General features: G+C 38.1%; 1 protein-coding gene across 2 annotated transcripts in view; it reads right to left on the reverse strand.

Moving 5' to 3' along the window:
* Window positions 1-1,822: 1,822 nt before the first annotated feature.
* Window positions 1,823-20,663, reverse strand: part of FAM193A (family with sequence similarity 193 member A) — a 77,632-nt gene continuing 58,791 nt past the window's right edge. For both annotated transcript variants that reach the window (XM_054632838.2, XM_054632837.2), the window contains 9 exons: window positions 19,346-19,597; window positions 17,151-17,349; window positions 15,624-15,896; window positions 14,999-15,281; window positions 12,951-13,137; window positions 11,205-11,435; window positions 8,475-9,318; window positions 5,485-5,566; window positions 1,823-2,700 (listed from right to left, as the gene is read on the reverse strand). In XM_054632838.2, coding sequence (XP_054488813.1) covers window positions 2,607-2,700; window positions 5,485-5,566; window positions 8,475-9,318; window positions 11,205-11,435; window positions 12,951-13,137; window positions 14,999-15,281; window positions 15,624-15,896; window positions 17,151-17,349; window positions 19,346-19,597 — 2,445 coding nt within the window. In that variant the 3' untranslated portion in view covers window positions 1,823-2,606. The remainder of the gene's footprint in view (window positions 2,701-5,484; window positions 5,567-8,474; window positions 9,319-11,204; window positions 11,436-12,950; window positions 13,138-14,998; window positions 15,282-15,623; window positions 15,897-17,150; window positions 17,350-19,345; window positions 19,598-20,663) is intronic.

Raw genomic sequence — 20,663 nt, forward strand, 5'->3', positions numbered from 1 at the left:
CTGTTTAGAGTGTGGGAGCACATCACATGTACCCATATACCACAATGAAGCACATGGCAAATATCTTTGAAGAATATTACAAATACATACATGCATTCCTCAAATGCAAAAAGTACAACTTCCGCTGTCTTCACCCAGGATCTCAAAAAAAAGAAAAGCAGTCATAATCATGTCACTCTTTAAACTGCTTTGTTAGTAGAGAATAAAGCCAACTTTCTTATCTAATTCCTAGTGAAAACAAAAGCTATGAGTTTTTAGCACCATTAAAAATCTCAGTACTTTCAAAGCATTCCAACTCTAGAGAAGGTATGATCTGCAACAATATTCACCCATGTGACATGAAACAGATTTCCCAAGCCAGGTCTCAATTTGTTGAGATCCTTGCCAAAGTGATGACATGCACTGCCATCTTGTGTTATGGTTTAGAACTGAAAAAGTCAGAGAAGCTGGGTGTCACATCTGCTTCCAGCTTCTGCTGTTTTTACAGCAATTTCTTCCCCAGCCACTGCTCCACATGAGGAGTCTCTCCAGTAACATTTTACATATAGAAATAAAACTAAGATCTAACTCAGGCTGCAACAGATGCAAGCTTCCACATTCCCAAGAAACAAAGTTCATTTTTTTCCACTGATGCAGGTGTTTTCAAGAGCACACCGTTTTTTAGTTTTGCTGGGACAACTGGTGCTGAGTGGCATGGATATTACCTTTTAGGTTTGAGCTGCTATTCCTCCAGCACAAGCAAACAAATCCATTGACAAACACTGCAGTGACACAAAATGTGAGTTAAGATATCAATCCCTTCCTCAACTTTTTCCTGAGGAAGAATAATAGAAGATGTCCCTTTTATGTCCCTGAACTATATTTTGAAGATAGGCATTGTTCTCAAACTCTCTTCTGCAAGAGGAGACTAAGGGTTCCTTTACCTACAATGGCTGGGTATAAGCTGAGCAACTATATTCTGTACCAAGAGCACACACTGGGATAGGAGCTCCAGAACAAAAAAGAGGGATGTGAAGTTGTGGATATTTCAGTGGTGTGCAGCCAACCCAATCCTGCTACATCCATGCCTCACAGGGGACATGAAAGCAATCATCTGTCAAACCTTCCCAAGCCCCACGCTGAGTGTAATGACATTGTGTCCTGCAATTCAGTCCCAAGCCCAGGGGGTGGATCACAGAAAAATATGTGTTAACAAGTAGACGAAAGAAAACTGTGCAACAGTTCTGGGAAAGGACATTAAATATATGATGAGTGGAAGATGAGTTTTCTTAATAAAAAAGAAAAAAGGAAAAAAGAAGAAGACTGCCTTACAATTTGGGTATGGTCATCTAGAAAGTAAAAAAGCTTCTGCTGCCTCTATTCTAAACAGAGTATCAGAGAACCTCTACAAGCGTGCTATCTTTACACAGTTCAAACTCCTAAATCACCCATCTTCTTTCTCACTGGGCATACTATGGAACTGCAAACCACTACTATATTGTTAACCATTTACCTGACAGCAGCACTGAACCTACCCACTTCACTACTGCACTGCTATTAAACCAGAAATTTCTGTATTACCTTCTTGCTCACAAATCATCCACTGAAATAGAAACATTACAGTAATTCACAAAAGCTTAGTTCCAGCAATCAGGAGGCATCTTTCTTGCTCTAGCAGATAGGAGAAACTATCATGTGAGTTGGCAAACAGAAAATATATCAAAGTTGATAAGCCTTCACTGATCAATTTTAACACAAGCTGAAATTCAGTTTACAAAATTTTTTGTATGTTTCTTCCTTCCCTTTCCCCACCCACGTGGAAAAAAGCAAGACACAAGTCATCTGCCATACTAATGTATTCCATCTTTCAAAAAGAAAGACATGATTTTAATATTACTTAACAATATGTTAAAAAAGTAGCCAGTTAGGCTTCAGTGTTAATACAATTATACACTCTATAACAGATTTGATAGTGTGAGTACTGTTCTTTTTTAAATTTTCTCATTCTGCAAGTATTCTTACACAAGCTGGCTACAAGTCAGGAAGAAAAAAATCAAAACACAAATAGCGTAACTTGTACACTCTTAAACAGTAGATTGTGAAAGAACTGAGGGAATACTTGTCCCATAAGAGCCTCTTTTTCATGAAGTCATGTCAGGAGAATTCTGGAGCAGATGAAAGCACAACTGACTAGGTCCATTCCTTTGTCAGGAGTCAGAATGACAAAACATAGCTAGATGCAGAAGTGACAGGAGCCACTGCAGATGATGCAATCTAGTATTTTGGCCTCCACCCAAGCCTAAGCAATTTAAAGTCTCTGAGGCCAAGGCATTCAGAAGGAGCTGGAAAAGAGCTATTGTTCCAACTCCAACAGCATACAGCTACAATCAAGTAAGTCTCACTCACAGACTACAAGCACACAAGCTAACAAATTCAGGTAGAAAGTGGCAATTTTTCAGTCCGCAAGAATTATCAGGCCAAAGGGTTCAGTGCAGATCCACACAGCACTGGGGACAAGGCAAGGCAGCACTGGCTCAAGACCAGATAAGCTCTCAGCACAGCAGGACAGGTAAGTGGAGTTGTCGTTCATTGATTCCTGCAGGGTTCCCTCCCTGTATTGTGTCATTTCAATGTGCAGCAAAGGTGGTTTTTTTTAAGCTAAAATTGGACCAGTTGATGGAAAGTCTCTGCCTTGTCTGTCTGGCAGAATCCAAGCAGAATCTGAAAAGAAAAAAAGCAATAAAGTGAAACCAGCATACTTAAAATCAATCCACACACGTTATCCCTCTTTTGGAGATAAGCTCTCATTCAGAAAGACAAAACCATACATTAAAAAAAATCACTTGTCCATCACTCAAATACATAATAAAACAGTTACTTTCAACACCACTGCATTATGAGAATTAAGCAAAGGAGGTAGCAAAGAATGCTGCACATTCAGCAGCACAGAAGCAAATTAAATGTCAACTAGAAACAGAAATGGTATTGCTGTACTCATCAAAAATTTTGAAAGGGTAAGAATGAGTGGTAGATGATGTGTAAAGCAGCATCACCAATGGCATGGGACACTGCTGCTTCTCTTCTTAAAAAAAGCTACACTGGAGACAACAGACCTAGGGAAAAGAGGTCTCTATAGTAAAGCAGATAAGTAGTCCACATGTCTGGAAAAAACACCCCTAGAACAAAAATTCTCTTATTTGCTTTCACTGACCACAGTTTATGGAATAACTCTAGAAAAAGTTGCCACATGCAAGGCCTTTCAGGGACTGTTAATCTGAGCTGAACTTTATTGAGGCAAGGTGCAGCTTGGTGAGGCTAAAGGCTGCATGACTGCATCAAAGCAGTGCAAATCTCTCTCTGGAAGGTTACACTGCTTCTGTAGCAACTGAAAGCCAAAAAGGGGGGCAGTCAGAAGGAGCACAATTAAACAGGTACAGTGGAAGACTACAATCAGCCTGATTTTTTTCTTTCTGTGCGGGTTAGAAGCAGCGTGCAATATTAATCATGATGTCAGGGTGTAATTAAGGTATCCATCTATTATACCACTACAAAACATGAAGAGAAGATGATGAATGAACTCCAAGTGAAAAATATGAATACAGTCAGCCTGTGCAGCTCATTGCCATGTAGGGTTACTAGAACAAGCCATGCTACTTGCCTTCCAAGTATTATGCTGAGCATTACCAAATGGTAGAGAACCTAGGAATTAAAGGTGCCTTAATGGCATTAAGTAGTTGGTTTTGTCCCCTAAAACAGCACCTATCAGGGCTTTTACACCTTTTCTAAACAGGTATCCATGAAAACCTAGACAGTTAGATACACTTCCTAACAGATGACAGGAAAGGAGTAGAGTCCATCAATTAGAGAACAGATTACAAACAGCATGCTTTAAAGTGCTAACTCTTCAGTTGGATAACATTTGACAAATTTATTCCCAAAATTCAACTGCACCTCTACAAATGTAAGACACTGTTTCATTCATTCTACTGAGAGTAAATAACTGATGAACAGAACTTCTCTATTCACTGCAGATGCTGCAAACTTGAAGGAAGGTAAGAATATTCCATAAGAAAGGCTTATACTGCATCAACACTAGCAGTATCTAACACATGCCATATTTCACCTGTAAAACCTGCATTTTGATTTTAAAAAATCCTTTAATTGGCACCACTCAGGAAAATAATTTTTAAGACTAGAGACCATGTACCTGTGACAATTCCATTGTCTTGCACATTGTGACTTCGTAAGTAATTAGATATATGCATTTTGTAGCAATAATAAGCAGGAGCTGTAGTTAGTTCCTTCCAAGACCCAGACACACATTACATCCCAGCCATGTAGGCCATGAAAATGATATAATTTTAGAAAAGAAATCCATACTGAAAGTCCCTTCTTGTAACAAATGGCTTGTGTTGCTTTGGGAAATGCTACTGTTGAGTCCTAAATTATTCAATTGCAGGAAACCAAGTTATTTGTGCCATTACAGATTTGGCTACCATAATGAAAGGCTCACTAGATGCATTCATGGGGAACCAGCACAACCAAACACTACTGGAGAACAAATTCAAACAGATTTCAGTATTATGGAAGAACACGTGCTACACTGTTTAAACATGAGCTGTCTCCTCATATTTGAGGAATTTAGAGGTAACTAATATCACAGAATATTCTGAGTAGGAAGGGCTAGGATCATTGAGTCCAATTCTCAATATGATGCACAAATCCCAAAATCAATCAAAAAGTAGAGAAGAAAAAAAACTTTCACAAGCACAGATTTATATTATTCTTCTACTGTCACTGTACTAGGTGAGATGAATGAGGCTTTGAGCAACTTGTTCTCGTGGAAGAGATCCCTGCCCATGCCAGGGGAGTTGGGACAAGATGGTCTTTAATGTTCCTTCCAATGCAAACCATTCTATGATTCTAGGATAAGCATCTCTCCTTAAAGTCTGGTGTAAGACCCTACCCCACAGTTCTACATCCCTGCTTAATGTGCAGTACAGAATTCCTAACTAACAGCTTCTGTAAACAAGGAAGAAAACAAAACAATCAAACCTTTCTGAAGTATCTCTTAGGAAACTTAAACCTTTTAAACTATTTATTTTAAAAATAATCACTTTTTTTTTTTTTTAAATAAAAACACTAATCAGTATTTGGCCTGTGTGGCTAATAAAAGAAATATTCACACAAACTTTGCTTATAAATAATGGTAATTGAGAATATTCTGAAGGCCTTCATGAGAACCTAGGAGTCACATAGATAATTCTGCCACTTGCTCCTGAATTTGTGGTATTCAGCCATAAGCTGTGCCCACAGATCACAGCTTTGGTGATTGTTTCAGAATGTCAGCTGTAACAGGATTTCATGTGTTACAACACAGGCTTTTCTGCCAGGAGTTAGTTATTAACTTGGGGGCTGATGTGGTGTTGTTTTTGCTTGCTTTACAACCATGACACATGGAAAGAAGCAACATCAGCATTATGCACGGGGATTACAGCACTTTACCTTTTAAAATACTCCACTTCTCGTTCTGTTTCATCCATTTCCACACTGTCTAGATCAATGTCTTTGGGTAGAAACACATCATCTACAAAGGAAAAATGATGGCACTATGTTAGATTCCATGGGGAAGGGGGAAGGAGAGAGGAAGAGCTGCATTAAAGAGATCTTTGGAGAACTGACTGAACCTCACAGACTGTTCATTATTCATATTTACACTGAATTAATACACACATAATTAAACAGACACTTCTTAAAACCCCTATCTCTGTCCAGACTTGAAGGAGTTACACTGGTAAAAAAGATGATTTAACAGTAAATTCACTCTTTGCATGGGCTGCAAAAGGTACCACAAACCTGGAATGCACATAAGAGTAACCAAATCATACAGAGGGCTTGATGAATCAGATAGCTGTTTAATGCCTGAAATTTTTGCTCTTACTACTAAAAATGTAGCTCTAGAAACATTTCTAAAACAATATTTATAAAGAAAAATACTTGGAAACTTCTGGGTTGTAGAGTTGCTGTACTCCCTCTGGCACATGAGGATCAGGCTGTGTCTGCAAGAGTTTAACTCATGCTAGCAACCAATAGACTTTAAAAAAAAATACCAAACCCAAATATTTAACACATTAATGTATGACTTGAATTGTATGGCCTCAACTATAAGCAAAGAAGTCACCATAGAGGCTGTTGGTATATTGTACTATCCCAGCATATGGTTCTCCTTTAGACTTTAAAAGGAAATGCATTGGAAACCACACATTTTTGTAGAAACCAATTTGAACATTTTCCTCTTGAAATTTTTTTCTCACTGCATAACACTCCAGTCTCATTTCTGAAGCAGCTTTACAATACATTTCAAAAACCAGGTGTGACAAAGCAAGTAACCAAACCCACCAAGTACACACCTGACTAGAGAATCCTTGAGATGATGAGAATACACAACTCATGGTAAAGACACTCGTGGAAGTTTTTACAAGTTTCATGTGTTTGCTATTCAACTTACTTCTGAGGAAGCAGAAAGCCCTACAAACACAGGGCATCCCTAACACTCCTAGCTTTCTCTAGCCCTTTTGTAACAAGGAGTAAAAATACTCTGCCAGAAGAAATTTCTTTAACAAACAGAGATCTCATCAAAAGCATTTACTGCTTTAACACTTCATATGAAAACTCAGTTAAAACCCCCTAGCTTTGTTTCCCTCTTTTCATGTTCTCTCAATTACCCTAGTTCTGTTTTTTTTTTCTCTGTTCAATTTTTGTGACTTTGCTAATTTGGTACATCAACCCTAGATCTTAAAAAAATTATAACTACATGAAAAATCATGTATTACAGTGTCTTTCTTGTAGCTCTCAGGTCAGAACGACTTAAAGGAAAAATTCAGTCTGAAGTCTACAGAGAACAGCACAATTTTTTCTTGACAAATTCAGAAACACATCCCTGTATTTTTTCAGATGTAAACATTAACTTTTGGAAATTTTAAGTATACTTTGACTTAAGCAGGAGAAAAAAAATGTTGGGGGCAGGGAGGAGGATAGGATGCAGAAGGTACCTGCATTCTCCTACAGTAAACACCCCCTCCCATATTTTCTCTTTCAAATATCTCCAGTCTTTTCTTTCTGATCCCAGTTCTGGAGCTCTGTCTTGCTCCAATCACTGGAGTACATTCTTCTTGTTAAATTAAAAGAGGCAAAACCCAAACACACCACAACAGAGTATGCACAAGAACTGAGGTGTCAGAGAAAATGGTTCCATACTGTATTGCTGCTTGGCTGACATAGAATGGAAACATTAGGCATCAGATTAAAAACAGAGATAGTGGGCTGACCCAATCCAACCACAAAATCACTAAAAAAATCACCAGCACTTCCTGCAACCAAGAATTAGCTTTACATTTTTGTAACAAAGCTTAACAAAAGTAAGTATTCTGAAACACTGGCAGAAACTGCCAAGGCATGAAGGTCTCCTGTCTTACCAGTCAGACTGGCAGCAAGAACTGGTGTACATTGAATTTATGCAATGTTACCACTCAGCTACCAGGTGATTCCAGGGGAATGACCAGGTGCTCCAAGCAGACAGATGTCCACACCACAAAGCTGCCATCCCAACTGGTAGTCCCAGTAGGGACCCAGGATGTGCAGGAATAAAGAAAGAGGTGTCTGAGAAAGCAGTTTGGCTATGGTGCTGACAAAGCCAATGGGCAGAACTGTGTGTGTTTCTCAGCCCTGGTATTAGCTGTTGGATGAGTTCAGGCGAACAAAAAAATAAGTTGTAAATAAAATTATTCAAGTGCAACTTGCTTGACTGAATCTTCTACAGTTTTATTATTTCTGAGAAATAAAAATAATTCTGTTGACTAAATAAGTTAATATGGAGAACACACTCAATTTTATCAACTAATTAACTAATCCCACTACAACTTTTCACTGTGGCAAATAAAAAATAGTAAATTAGTTTCTGTATTAATTTATTTACCTGTTGGTGTAATTAATATAAAAAAGGAATTACTGTCACTGAAAAAAATGCATACTTGAACGACCATACATTAAAGACCATTCTTTGACTGAAGAATCCCCTTATTTCCCTTGCCTAAAGAGTAAGACCAACTTCATACTGTACTCTTAGTGCTGTATGAGAAACAATCTTGCTTTTAAAGAAATTCAAAATGGATTTCAACATACTATTGAATTAAACAATATATTTATTTTAAGCAAGAAAAGAAAGCCAGTCTCCTGGATAGCCTAACTGACAAAGCCCCCTAGAAAACCTAGAGCATACGCTTATTCACTTGTTTTTAAAAGCATCCTACACTTCTTTATTAAAACACTATCCATCTCTTAATTGTTGCAATTCTGATGACTTTTCCAGACACCAGTTTTTCAGTTTCTCTGATTGACATTGGCAGGAATGCCTGAAGATAAATATGTCAGACTTCTGGAATTAAATGGTAAGAATAGAACATAAGCCAAATTCTTCAACTTTCCTACACACTTACCAATGGAATTGTTGACTTTGTCCCCTTTTTTCTTCTTGTTTTTCTTGTTCTTGCCTTTTGGTTGGGGAGAATCTGCAAGTATTAGCTTATTATTTTGCTGCTGCTCACTTGGTGATGGGGATTCACTTGTTACGGGTGCTTTCTCTTCCTTTACATGGTTCAACTGCTTTTTGTTGTTATTGTTTAATTTCTTCTCATCCTTTTTAGGCTCTGCAAGTGTTGGGAGCTCTGGTGCTTTTGCTTTGGATTCTATTTGGTTTCTGGTTTTAGTCTGAATCTCAGCTGCTTTGGGGGATTCAACAGGCTTTTTCACTTGTTCAACACACTGTTTGTTCATCTGTTTTAGTTTCTGTTTGCTGTTTCCTTCTTTATGTTGATGCATAATATCAAGCAGAAAAGAGAGGGGCTCATGCTGCTTTACAGTGCCCTCCTTCTGATAGAGCAGCTTTGAGTCTCTAGTGTTGACAGGGTTGGACAGTTCACAGCCTGTCTCTAGAACTGGCCTCTGTTCTGTGTGGTTCACATGTCGTGCCAGTGAACCAGCTGAGGTTTCTATCTTTTCTGATTGCTCAAGGGTACCATTCTGAATGTCTTCTGGGCTGTTTGGGACAGCTTCCTTCACTGCCTGGCAGTTCCTAGTGAGCAGCTCTGCCTTTGCACAGTCCTTACTTGTTCTCTCTTTCTTCTTTTTCTTCACAGCCCGCAGCTGCTGAAGCTCTTGGAGCCGCTGTAACTCCTGTTTCAGTCTCTCTTCCTCCTCTTCCTCACGCCGCCTCTGCTCCTCCAGCAGCTGGTGATGCTCCCTCTCCCTGGCTTCAGCCTCGAGTCGAGCTTTTTCTTCAAGCTGCAAAGTAACAATAGGTTTATTGAAAGTGACAAATATAATGGAAATTAAGAGTTTTAGGGATTATTACTACTTTTCTTTATGAACGTTATAAATCCTAGGATGTGACCATATGAGCATACTTAAATCTGTAACTCTGCAGAGCAACCAAATAAGTATACAAAGGCTGCCCTTTTAAATACATTACAATCTTTTTTCTATTCACATTTTCTGTGTTTCTGTAACTCATTTCATCACTGTTAATACTAACTGTTGATCCTTTTTTCCCTGTTTCTATGCCTAACTTCACATCAAAGTTTTCTACAGCCACAGAACATTCAGCTTCCTTCTCAAAGACTTGTGTGTGTTTCTCAGGTAACTCAAGCTTGCATAGGTTGTATCATTTACCTCTTCTCTTACTATGGTAGCAGAGTTGCTCTGTTTCAGAGATCACAAACATTAGGAAAAAAATCATTAAAAATATTCTGCACCAAAACACTAAGCAAATAATAGTTTCATTAGAAGTTGTCAAAAATCCTAAAGATGGCAGATTTCCACCATCAGACATTAGTTCATTAACCAAAACAAAGACATGAGGGATTTTGCCAGCCATTACTGCCAATGCCTAAAACTTTGCTGGGCAGCATTGATCTTGTATCATGAGCAATATGAAACAAAGTCATACAATGAGAACAACCATGACCATTTATTTTCTTGCACATTCAGAGGCACCTGTATAGCATTACGTTTTCACAGTTACAGAAGTCATTTAAAAAATGGGAATTACTCATGAGAATGACCCTATGGGAATTTTCCACTTCTTACACTCAAACTGCACGCTATGAGCAAAGTGAATTTTGCACTGCAAATTTTACAAAGTTGATTTTATTTATAAATAATCCACTAAACTCTCAAGATGCTGAATAGTGCTACAACATGAACATAATGAATTTAACTTGTGAACATTAGGTCTTCCAAACCCATGGAAGCATTTAAAGAAGGCAGAAGTAATGCCAGAAGAAAATCCACAAACAAGAAAATATTTACAGTGTGATCACAAAACACGCTTACCAGAAATCAAAAACATTCAGCAACCAATTAGATTGTGCCTTGAATTTTATACTTATGGCTGATACTTGAATTACTCTAAGAAAAGGTTTCCTGCCTGTTCCAACTTAAAAAAAAAGGGTATTTCCTCTGTTATTCCTTTTTCATATCTCCTCTATATTATCCTCAGCAAATACTGTTTTCAAAAAAATAATTTCACTATTGTACATTGGAATTTTTTAGAAATCTTTTGTGCCAATATTCATTTAAAAGCAACCTGTAATTTCTTCTTCCCTGCCCCCTCTCTGCAGCTTGCCACTCCAGCTCAGGATAACCCTTTGTGTCATCACGTGGCACAGCACTTAACCTCTGTCAATCAGGGCAGCAAGGTGCTCAGTGCAATTATTCTAAAAATACCAAATGCAACTCTTCCTCTCTCATAAAAGCACTGACCTATGTTTCCTGACATCCTACAGAGACACCTTATCAAAACCATTATCCCAGTACAGAAACACTGACTTTTTAATTTCCCTCACTTTTAAATGTCAATGCTACAAAACAATAAAATTTATAACATTTCTGATACTCAGAAGTAACCTTTGGAAGTGTGGGAAATTCCAATATAAAGCTGACTTGCACCAAAACACATCACAAAGGCATTTTCAGGAATCCTCCCAGTCTAGTACATAACTCCTCAGGTAGCCCCTGAACAGGTAAGCCAGTTATGTAAAAACAAACTGGCAGTGTACCACAAACCACAATTACAGCATTAGGATAAATCAGTATACACTGGCCTACTTGAGGAGAGTGCAGATATTCCAAAGTGTGAGGTCTAGAATAAACATAATTTCATGTCTTACCTTTCTCTGCTTATGCCTGGCTCGCTTGGCTGCACGAGAACTGCTCACAGGTTTGGTTTCAGAGCTGTTTATGAACTGTAGCAAGTCCTCCACCTTTCGATGGTCAACAACACTTTCCCTTTCAGAGATCTGATCTGGTTTCTTCGGCTGCTCCTCTTTCCTTTTTGTTAAACGTAAACGAAGCTTTTCTCGCATCTCTGCATAATTTCTACTGGTTGGTGCAGCTGGAGGCTGAAGGACACAGGACAAAAATTTAGTGACTAAATGGAAAAATTTCACTGACTTAATGCTTTGGAGATTTTGAAATACCAAAATACTCTCCCTTCAAATAACAGGGGAGGTCCAAACCTGACTATCAAACTCATTGTATGTATGTGAACCTAAAGTGTATTTAACAGGCAACAGACCTGCCACACTTGGTGCTGGCTTCTGAACTACATATTCCAACTGAAAGAACAGCTGACCTTGAGGAGGATGGCATGAATAACATAAAGAAATAACCTTCAAAAGCAGGAAAAAATACTGTGACTTATTTCCATAGTCTCTTGTGATTGGTAAGCTGTATTTGAAAATTTCAAAGGAGCAGATGTTTGCTCTGTTTTTATTTCCTGTGAAATCTGTTTCAGAGGTTGGGCTACACAGGCCTCTGGGCTGTACCTGTGAAGGGCTGGATATCCTGCACTGAAGCCTGCCAGCCCACCCTCCAGCAGAGTCCCATCAATAACTCAACACTGCTGCAAGTGGAATCCTTGCATCATGTTCCATATCTGTATTTCCAACCACTGTTCCTGCCTCTCCCCTCCTGATGCCTTACCCCCTCTGCTCCTGTACCAGACCTGGTGCCCATCTGTTCACACCTATACCAGTTCAACTCACTAAACCAGCAAAACAAAGCCTATTAACTTAAAAATCCTGTCACATTCTGCCACTTCAGCAAAATGAATAACTTACTGTGCAGTCAGGTAACCACCAAACACAAATCAAGCATGGACATGGTGGGAGCATTCAAGGACAAATGGGATGCCTTCCTTGGCCCCTCTAAGCCATCAGGGCAGGGGATTTAATTCACTTGAACTAAGATGAAACTGACCTGATCGAATACATGGCAAATAAACTGAGCTTTTACTTCAAATAGGAAAAATGCCAGTGACTCAAATTGTATCAATAAACTGATTATTAAAACAGGCCATACACAGATTTACAAGTTAAGAAAAAAATAATGTGTTATATTTCAGCTAAGAATCTAGAGTTTTTTCTCTCTTTTTTCTCCTTTTAAAGAATTGGAATAAAGTGAATACTTTGAGGATCATTATTTTTACAGCTAGCAGACTAGCTCATAAATTGCCATAAAGATTTAAACTAATATCCTATATAAAGGGTACTTTTACCCAACCTCATCACATTCATTGTAACTACAGTACTACAGAGGAGCAAATGAATTTTCTAAAGTTATTTAAATGGCTCAATGCCCCTGTTTGCAGTTTCAGTCAAACATGCATCTATTATCCAAGTCAGTTGCTTCCTAAATCTTTTAGTCATTTTTATTGCTCTTAAATGCTTTGAACTGGAAAGGTTTATTTCAATCCTTCATTTCAAAGAGTAAAATTACTTTTCAACTCCTTTTACAACCTCTTGAGTGAGTTCCAATGCCATCCCCTAAGATGCAGTCTGATAAATCACTTGCAACCTTATGATGACTAAGTGACAAAAAAGCAAACAAAAGCAATTGAAAATACAAAAACTTACTCCTCCATGGCCGAAGAACTCACAGTAACAGCAGTCACAGTATTTTCCTTCCTTCTGATTTGTGGAAGTTGAGGTACTGGAGCTATGCTCTGAGCAGCTATCTTCATCCTGGCTCTCCTCTCCATCATACTGCTGATGATCGTACGTGGTACTGTTCTCACAGCGATGGCCCTCACAGTCAGGATCACTGTGTCAAATTAAAAAAAAAAAAGCTTATAAAACCCTAATGATAATAAATAAGGTATAATAATAATAATAACCACCAATAACAACAACAATATTATATCATTATTTTTAAAATATATATATATACATGTTCCTGTCTCTAACAGGAACAATGGTTCTCAAACTGGGATATCAGCCGTCCTAAAGCTTTCATCCACTAACTTACAAAAAAAACCAAGCAGTAGGATAAAATGATACACTATAAAAAACAAATTTAGTGATGCCCTGCACAAGCAGCCTAGAGAGTGAGTTTTGGAACAGCTCTTCCTGGCTTTGAACAGGTAAAGCATTTCAGAAGTACTGACTCTGGCTTTTTTTAATGGAATAGTTTTGAAACTGCTGTCCCTCTCACCACTTGTGACATCAAGAAGGTTTCAAATGCAGTTGCAAATCTCCTGGTTTTAGATATATTTTCAAGCTCTTGACTTAAATAAAAAATCCAAGGTCAGCTAAAACCTAAAAGTTCCCATTTCCCTGTCTGCAACTTGATTTTGAAGGGGGAATACTGGCACATCTCTTCAATAAGCAGGTACATGGCAGCTGATTCCCCCAGAGCTCTGTGTAACTGCACACAACATTTCTACTGCCCAGATCTTCTAAAACAGAGGTCAGTTTGCTTCAAAAGAAAGCAACATTAAAAAAATCCCCTCTCTTGTCTATCATTAGTATTTCTTTGTTCTTTTGTTAGAAAGGTGAAAACAGGCCATATTTTCTGCCTTATCTACAGAATATGTATAAATCTTCTTTCTAACCTCACTCCCCCTCACCAGAATGCAATCACTGCTTCTGGGTCTCTCTCAGTTTGTTTTTTTTTTTCCCCAAACAAAAAACACCATGTTGGCAGCTGGAAACAATGATAAAAAGTTGGATTTCTACTGTGTCCATATTCAATTATCTCCCTGCACTAGGTAAGAAAAATTCTTTACAAAACTGCAATAATTTCTCAAGTATGAAAGAACAGTTACTTATCTTGAGACATCATCAATAAAACCAATTGGTAACAGAAACAAGGACATTTTTAGAAGCATTTACCAGACTCTACCTAAATCTCACACCATCTTCCAAAAACTTACAGCCAGGAGACTACATTGATACCATCCATGATCACAGCCCTACAAGTCACAGAACTCAGAGCAATGACTCAACTGCTTTTCTGTTATGCCTCCACCCTTCAGACACATCAAAGGGCTGCCACCATTGTCAGCCTGCCACAGTACATAACATTACCAAAAGACAGCTCCACCAAAGTCCTTTCAACCTCCAAGACCTTTGAAAACCTTCAGAAATCACGACATCCTTCCACGCTAAAACCACAGTATAAATGGTAGGAGTCATTAAGTCACTAAGAAGTCTTAAGTGCAGTCAGGAAAATGTGTCACTACATGGCAGGTTTCAAGACCATGTATGACCTCTTTATATTCTGAGCTAAATTACAGAGCAAGAGTAAGTCTTCACAGCTTTCCACTCCTGCTTGCCATGTAATGCCAAAATGACAGAAAACAAGAGGTTTGTGTCTCAGCAGCATCATTAACCAGTAAATAGAGTAAGAAAGAACAGTTTGACTTGTATATCCCAGCCAATATTTCTAGAAGTGAGCAAACATTTGTTTTCAAGCCTCTAAATTCAGTAACTGGACTGCACAATGGAAATCATATTTGTGAAATCTCACACCAAGTTACATACTAAGTGTCTGCACTTGGTTTCATTTGCTGAACACAAACACAGCTTTCACACTACAACCAGTGGCAAAGGAGAAGAGGTATCTGTATTTTAATTTCCTTTCTATTGTAAAGAAAGAATGGCAAGAATAACAACAAACTTACCTGCAGACACTTGGTGGGGCACTTACAGAGCTGTCTGTGGTTGAAGTAGGAGGTGCAACTGTAGTAGGACAAAGACCTGAATGAGGATCCACAAATCCAGGGGCTGTTGCAGCAGTTTTGGGGAAAGAAGGAGCAGCAAGGTTTGGAAGATGGGGTGTGGAGGCTGGAGACAGTGCAGCAGGAGACAGTGAAGGAAGGGATGCTAAACTGGTAGGACTATTTCGTGGTGCAACTGGTGCAGAATGTCTATGGTCCTCTTTATTAATATTGTGGAACACTTCACCTAAATTGGCAGAAAAAAACCAAACCACTTACAGTTAAAAATTATTAGTAAGTCCCCATAAATTATCCATAAAATCACACAGAGTACTGTATATTCTCAGCTTCTATAAAAATCAGCAGTATTTCAACTAAGTTCTATTACCAATTTCCAACCCTAACATCGAGGTCTCACAAAGTTCTTCAATTCAGAAGTACAGAGACTAACTCAAGAATACTAACAGCAATTAACAAAATCATCAAGATGCATGATTTTACTAAATTAAACACTTATATAAACCCCTACAGTTAGCTACATGTACTTGAGGCAGTTACAGAAGCATGTATGTGAGTAACAAATCCTTACCTATTGATGAAGGTCTCTTGGATGATACTTTGAACTGGTTGCTGCTTGACTGCACTGTAGTTGCTGTGCAGGAGACAGAAGAAGTGGCAGAAGAGGTTGCCATGACAACTTTATTAGCTTCCATAAAGGCATCCTGGAAATTGTACAGACATTTCTTCTTTGCAGCATTCTTTTTCTCTTTGCTGTCAGTAACTGCTGTTGTTTCATTGCTAGATGTAGTAGGAAGTGCTTCAGGTCTTATTTCTGAGAGTGCTGGTGCTAATATATCACTCCCTTCAATTAAAACACAGAGAGTAATTAAGAATCACATAATTACTGAAGTGTCTTTACAGGATTTAAATTACACATTCAATAATTCAGATGCAGACACAGGATATATTGTTAATGTTGGATTAGTAGGATTAGTGAAGGGAATCCTCCTTTCCCTCTCCATCCTCCCAGATACTGTAGGTGTAACAAAATGTGCTGGGAAGCATCAGAGCAGAATCACAAACCCTGAATACAGAATTCTAAGAATGTCACTAAATGTGTTAACAAGCAGCAAATGTGCTACAGATATCTTCATCCATTTATAATTGAAAAATTTTAATTTGACAACATTTTAACATGCTAAATATATAATATCCACTATCTGAAATCCAGGTAGGCCACAACAAAATTGTAAGATGAAACAGCATATCCATTTATGAATATAAAATTATAAACCATTTATTTATTTATTTGAAATTCCAGTTAACAGAAACACCTCTGTGATAGACCTTCCAGATGAGTCTGCCACCAACTATCTGATGGAATAGCTACCCACAACTACATTTGTAAATGGATGAGCTGTCCTACTGGGGAAGTTTTTCTGGATGTTTTTAATGCCTTTCTTTTTAAGTAACACTGTAGTGATTTGAACAACTTAGCAGCAGATGAGTCTGAAAAAGAAAGCCAACACACAAAACCCCCAAGCCTCCTTTTGTATACAAGACAAATAAAATAAAAAAGACTTCTTAGTATTTGCTAAGATGTGAATGGAAAGACTTCTCTCTCTCTCAAATTTTCCTTTTATTCTCTTTCACTTTAACCATTAGGATTTCAAACGCTTCTTGGCTTAACTTAATCTTTTTCTTGATTTGTGCCTCTTTCTCAATGACAATGTGGTTATCTGTGTGCATTATAAGAAGTAGGACACAGTGCCTTGTTACCAGTGCTCTTACTACCCTGTGGAAATAAGGCAGGCTTTTGTGGAGAAGTCCAGAAGTTATTTAAGTTTTCCTTTACAATACTGAACTTCTGAAGACAAACATAACTCTACAATGACCACAGGTGAAAACCAGCACGTTATTTGTTTGCCTTTAGCATCTTCTCCCCAGTACATAAGAATTTATTTTCCAATTTTCTGCCCAACTGGAGTTGAAGTGGCAGCAAATCTGCCAGAATCCCATCTTATAAAGCCATGGTGATAAAATCCACCATTCCTGAAAAGAAACATAAAACATAAGGCTTTTAACTAGTCAGTGTGAAGTAGTAACAAACCCTCACCAGGAATTGTGTCAGGCAAAAATGTAGCAGGATTCCAGTTCTTGTCATTCATCACCTCTGAACCCCAAAGACTTATAAATTTAGAGCTATTCCAATCTGGAGTGCTCCCAAAACAGCTTGGATAAATATGATCTTGGAGAGATGCATTGAATACTTGATGCTTGTTTGTATGATTCTGAACTGGAGCTGGTGGTAATGCCTACAACAAAAACAAAAAGTATTTTCCCCATTACTATTCTCTTTGCTTGCACAGTCACTCCAACAGCAATATTCAAATCATAGTGTTTTAATTGGGAAAAGCATTATCAAAAGCATAATAGACACTATTTCCCAGAAAGATAAAAAGGCTGATTTGTGGATAATTATAATGCATTTAATGTATTACACAGATTGTATGTACATGTCTGTATTTTACACTCACAAAGCACTGCTTTTAGAATCAACTAACTGATGAACAGGAAATACTCAAATCTCAAAAAATAGTTGTGTCAATATATAATTAAAACCAGTATTTGTATGAATTTTGCTAGGAATTACTATCTTTCAAAGCATGAGCTGCCTAAACAAACTAATCTTCTCTGACATGACAATCATTACCACAGAAGACAATTGTGAAAAAGGGATTACAAACATTTCAGCATTGAAAATAAGGGCAAGAGAAAAAGAAATAAAACACATAAACCAAAAGCTAATTATTTTCTTCCTTTCTTTTAATTTTCAAGCATTAAGTGGTTCCTAACTTAAAATTAACAAGCAAGGAATACACTCCTTCCTTTTAAGAACCAAGTGGAGGGAAAAAAAAAGGAAGCACACATTTTTTCTCATTTTACAGAGACAAGTTGTTTGGGCTCACCCCATTTCTTCTGGCTGAAATTGTTTATACACATTCTAAAATTACCTTTCTCCCCGAGATCTCATGCAACATAAACATTATATTCAAATACTGCTACCTTTAAAAAGGAAAAGCAGGTTTTTTTCTCTTTTTATACCAGATTTGATGCAAATTAAAAGCTATGCAGAAGTAGAGATATTATAGATAAAGATATTAAAAATATTTAAAATATTTAAAATATTTAAAATATTAAAAATATTAAAAATATCAGTTGAGTCCAAAGACATTTCAGACATGAAACTCATGGCCAAACAAACTACTTAAATACCTAATCACCCTTTTCTATAAAGAAGGATTTTCATTTTCTGCCTAATGGTGAAGGTGGGAGGTGCTGGAATAACCTGCATTGAAGAAAATTTGAATACATGGGTGCAAAGAAATACTCCCCATGGTTTCAGAAGAACAGCAATGGGTTGTTGCTGGCACATTGCAGCTATGGAACAGAAGTAAGGAAGGGACACCCAAGACAGGAAAACCCAAAGTGGATGCTTAGAAGGACAAAAAGAGCAAGTAAGAGTCATCTTGGTGGATTATTCTTGATCACTGGATCAGAGCAGGAGAAGACAAAGATGTACCTAATGACAAAGGCTTTTTTGCCCCTCTCAGCAGCACCCCCAGTTCAGCTGCTTTAAACATATGTGAAACAACATCCCCATTAAGAGGAATGCTTGGGTTTGACTCATATTTCTGTCACTTGGTCCCAATTCTTGCTCCACACCTTTCTCTTGTTTATTATTTACGAGTTTAAGGTCAAAAGAATTTTGCAGAACCTGCAGAAACACAGGTTCTCTTGAAGGACAAAAAACCTCTTACAAATATGAAATAAGACTCCTATGTCTCTGCTCAAAAAAACCCAACAAATCCCAACCAAAAAAAAAAAAAAAAAAAGAATTCACAAAAATTTTAATTACAAATCTCAGAATATTATTGCCAAAATGGAATAATAAATTTTTCTGATACATATAAAATGAAGACTTAATTAAGTTTTCTTACACTGACTGAAGATCCATCACTGCTTCCACCTAGCAAGCCTCATTTGACTCAACATGCTTTCTAATCATAGTGAAGACATTATCAGTCTTCCTGATGAAAAAATACCCTCAGCCATTCTGCATGAACCTTCCAGCAGTTCTGAATCTCCCTCCCTGCCCCTCAGCATTCCTTGCAAAAGGAATATTATAACCAAACCACAATTTGCAGCAACTTTGCATTGTTCCACTGATACTCAGGCATGCTGGTTTACACAGCTGTACAGAATTTTTCCTGGGATGGGGATGCATCCATCCCCACTAGTCAGGCTTACCTTATTGTGTGTGAAGGGAGAAGCAGTGTACAAGGTGGGATGGATAAGTGGACGAGGCAGATGAGGAATTGTATGCAATGGTATATGTCCATGGATGTGAGGGTAAAGATGAAGTGCAGGATGTGCAGGTTTTTCTGGATTCATAAACTGGTGCCCAGCAGGCAGGCGTCCAGTTGCAAGTGCAGAGACTGTAAGTCCTGAGGCTTCTTGTTTGCAAACATGACATTCACAAGCATTTGGACCTTGGTCAGCCTACAAAAAACCCCAACAAAACCCATTAAAAACTCTAACTACTCAACAGACAAAAAAATCCTACTAATCAGTAGTATTATTTCATTTTGTATACATCAATTAATATTTTCAGAGCATCCATATAATTTTTTTTCTAGTACCAATAGAAAAGTCTCATAGCAAAGCAAAAGCACTAGTGAAGAATCTTTTCCTTAGTTAAAAGAATACCCTAAAAACTGAGATTTCATACCATATAAATATTTAATGTCCAACAAGCAAAATACTGATACAAACCTTGACAGCATTCAATCATTACCAGGCAAACACCCCAGCATGAAAAGAAAACACCTGACTGGATTAACATTTTTCACAATTCTCCAAGCATATGTAAAAAATGGGTGTAGGAAGTAGTGGTAAGAGTTGATTAGCTGATCAAATTGGAAGCATCCTCAGTTGCATTAGACAGAGCACAAACAGCATGTCAAGGGAGGCAATCTCTCCACTCTGCTCAGCACTGGTGACTCCAGTGCCAGGCTCAGTCCCAGGCTCCCCAGTATGAGACAGGGACACCCTGGTGTCAGTGAAGGACCACAAAGATGGGAGCATCTGTCAAGGAGTGAATGAGAGCACTAGGACTGTTCAGCCTCAAAGGGGAGATTCACCCTGACTGGGTGGAGAAGGGAAGAACAGAGAGGACAGCACCAGGCTCCTCTCAGTGGCATCCCACGAAAGGGTCAGAGGAAATGGACACAGACTGAAAATACAGGAAATTCCACTCAAACCACTCATTTGTGAGAGTGTCTAAACACTGGAGCATATCATCTACAGCAGTTCTAAAGCCTCCACTCATGGTGGTACTCAAAACCCAACTGGACACTGTGCTGACCAACTCTCTCTAGGTGATCTTGCTTTGACCAGGAAGGCTGGTCTGGATTATCTGCACAAGCTCCTTCCAAACTCAACTACTCTGTAAATGTGTGAAGCTGACATTTCTCCTAAAAATCTCACAATTCCACCAACCATGAAAAATCCACACTTCAGAAACTTGTACTGATCTCAAGGTATCATCAGCCTCTGTTGTCTCAAA

Source organism: Agelaius phoeniceus, chromosome 4, assembly GCF_051311805.1.
Source record: "Agelaius phoeniceus isolate bAgePho1 chromosome 4, bAgePho1.hap1, whole genome shotgun sequence".
Taxonomy (NCBI): Eukaryota; Metazoa; Chordata; class Aves; order Passeriformes; family Icteridae; genus Agelaius; species Agelaius phoeniceus.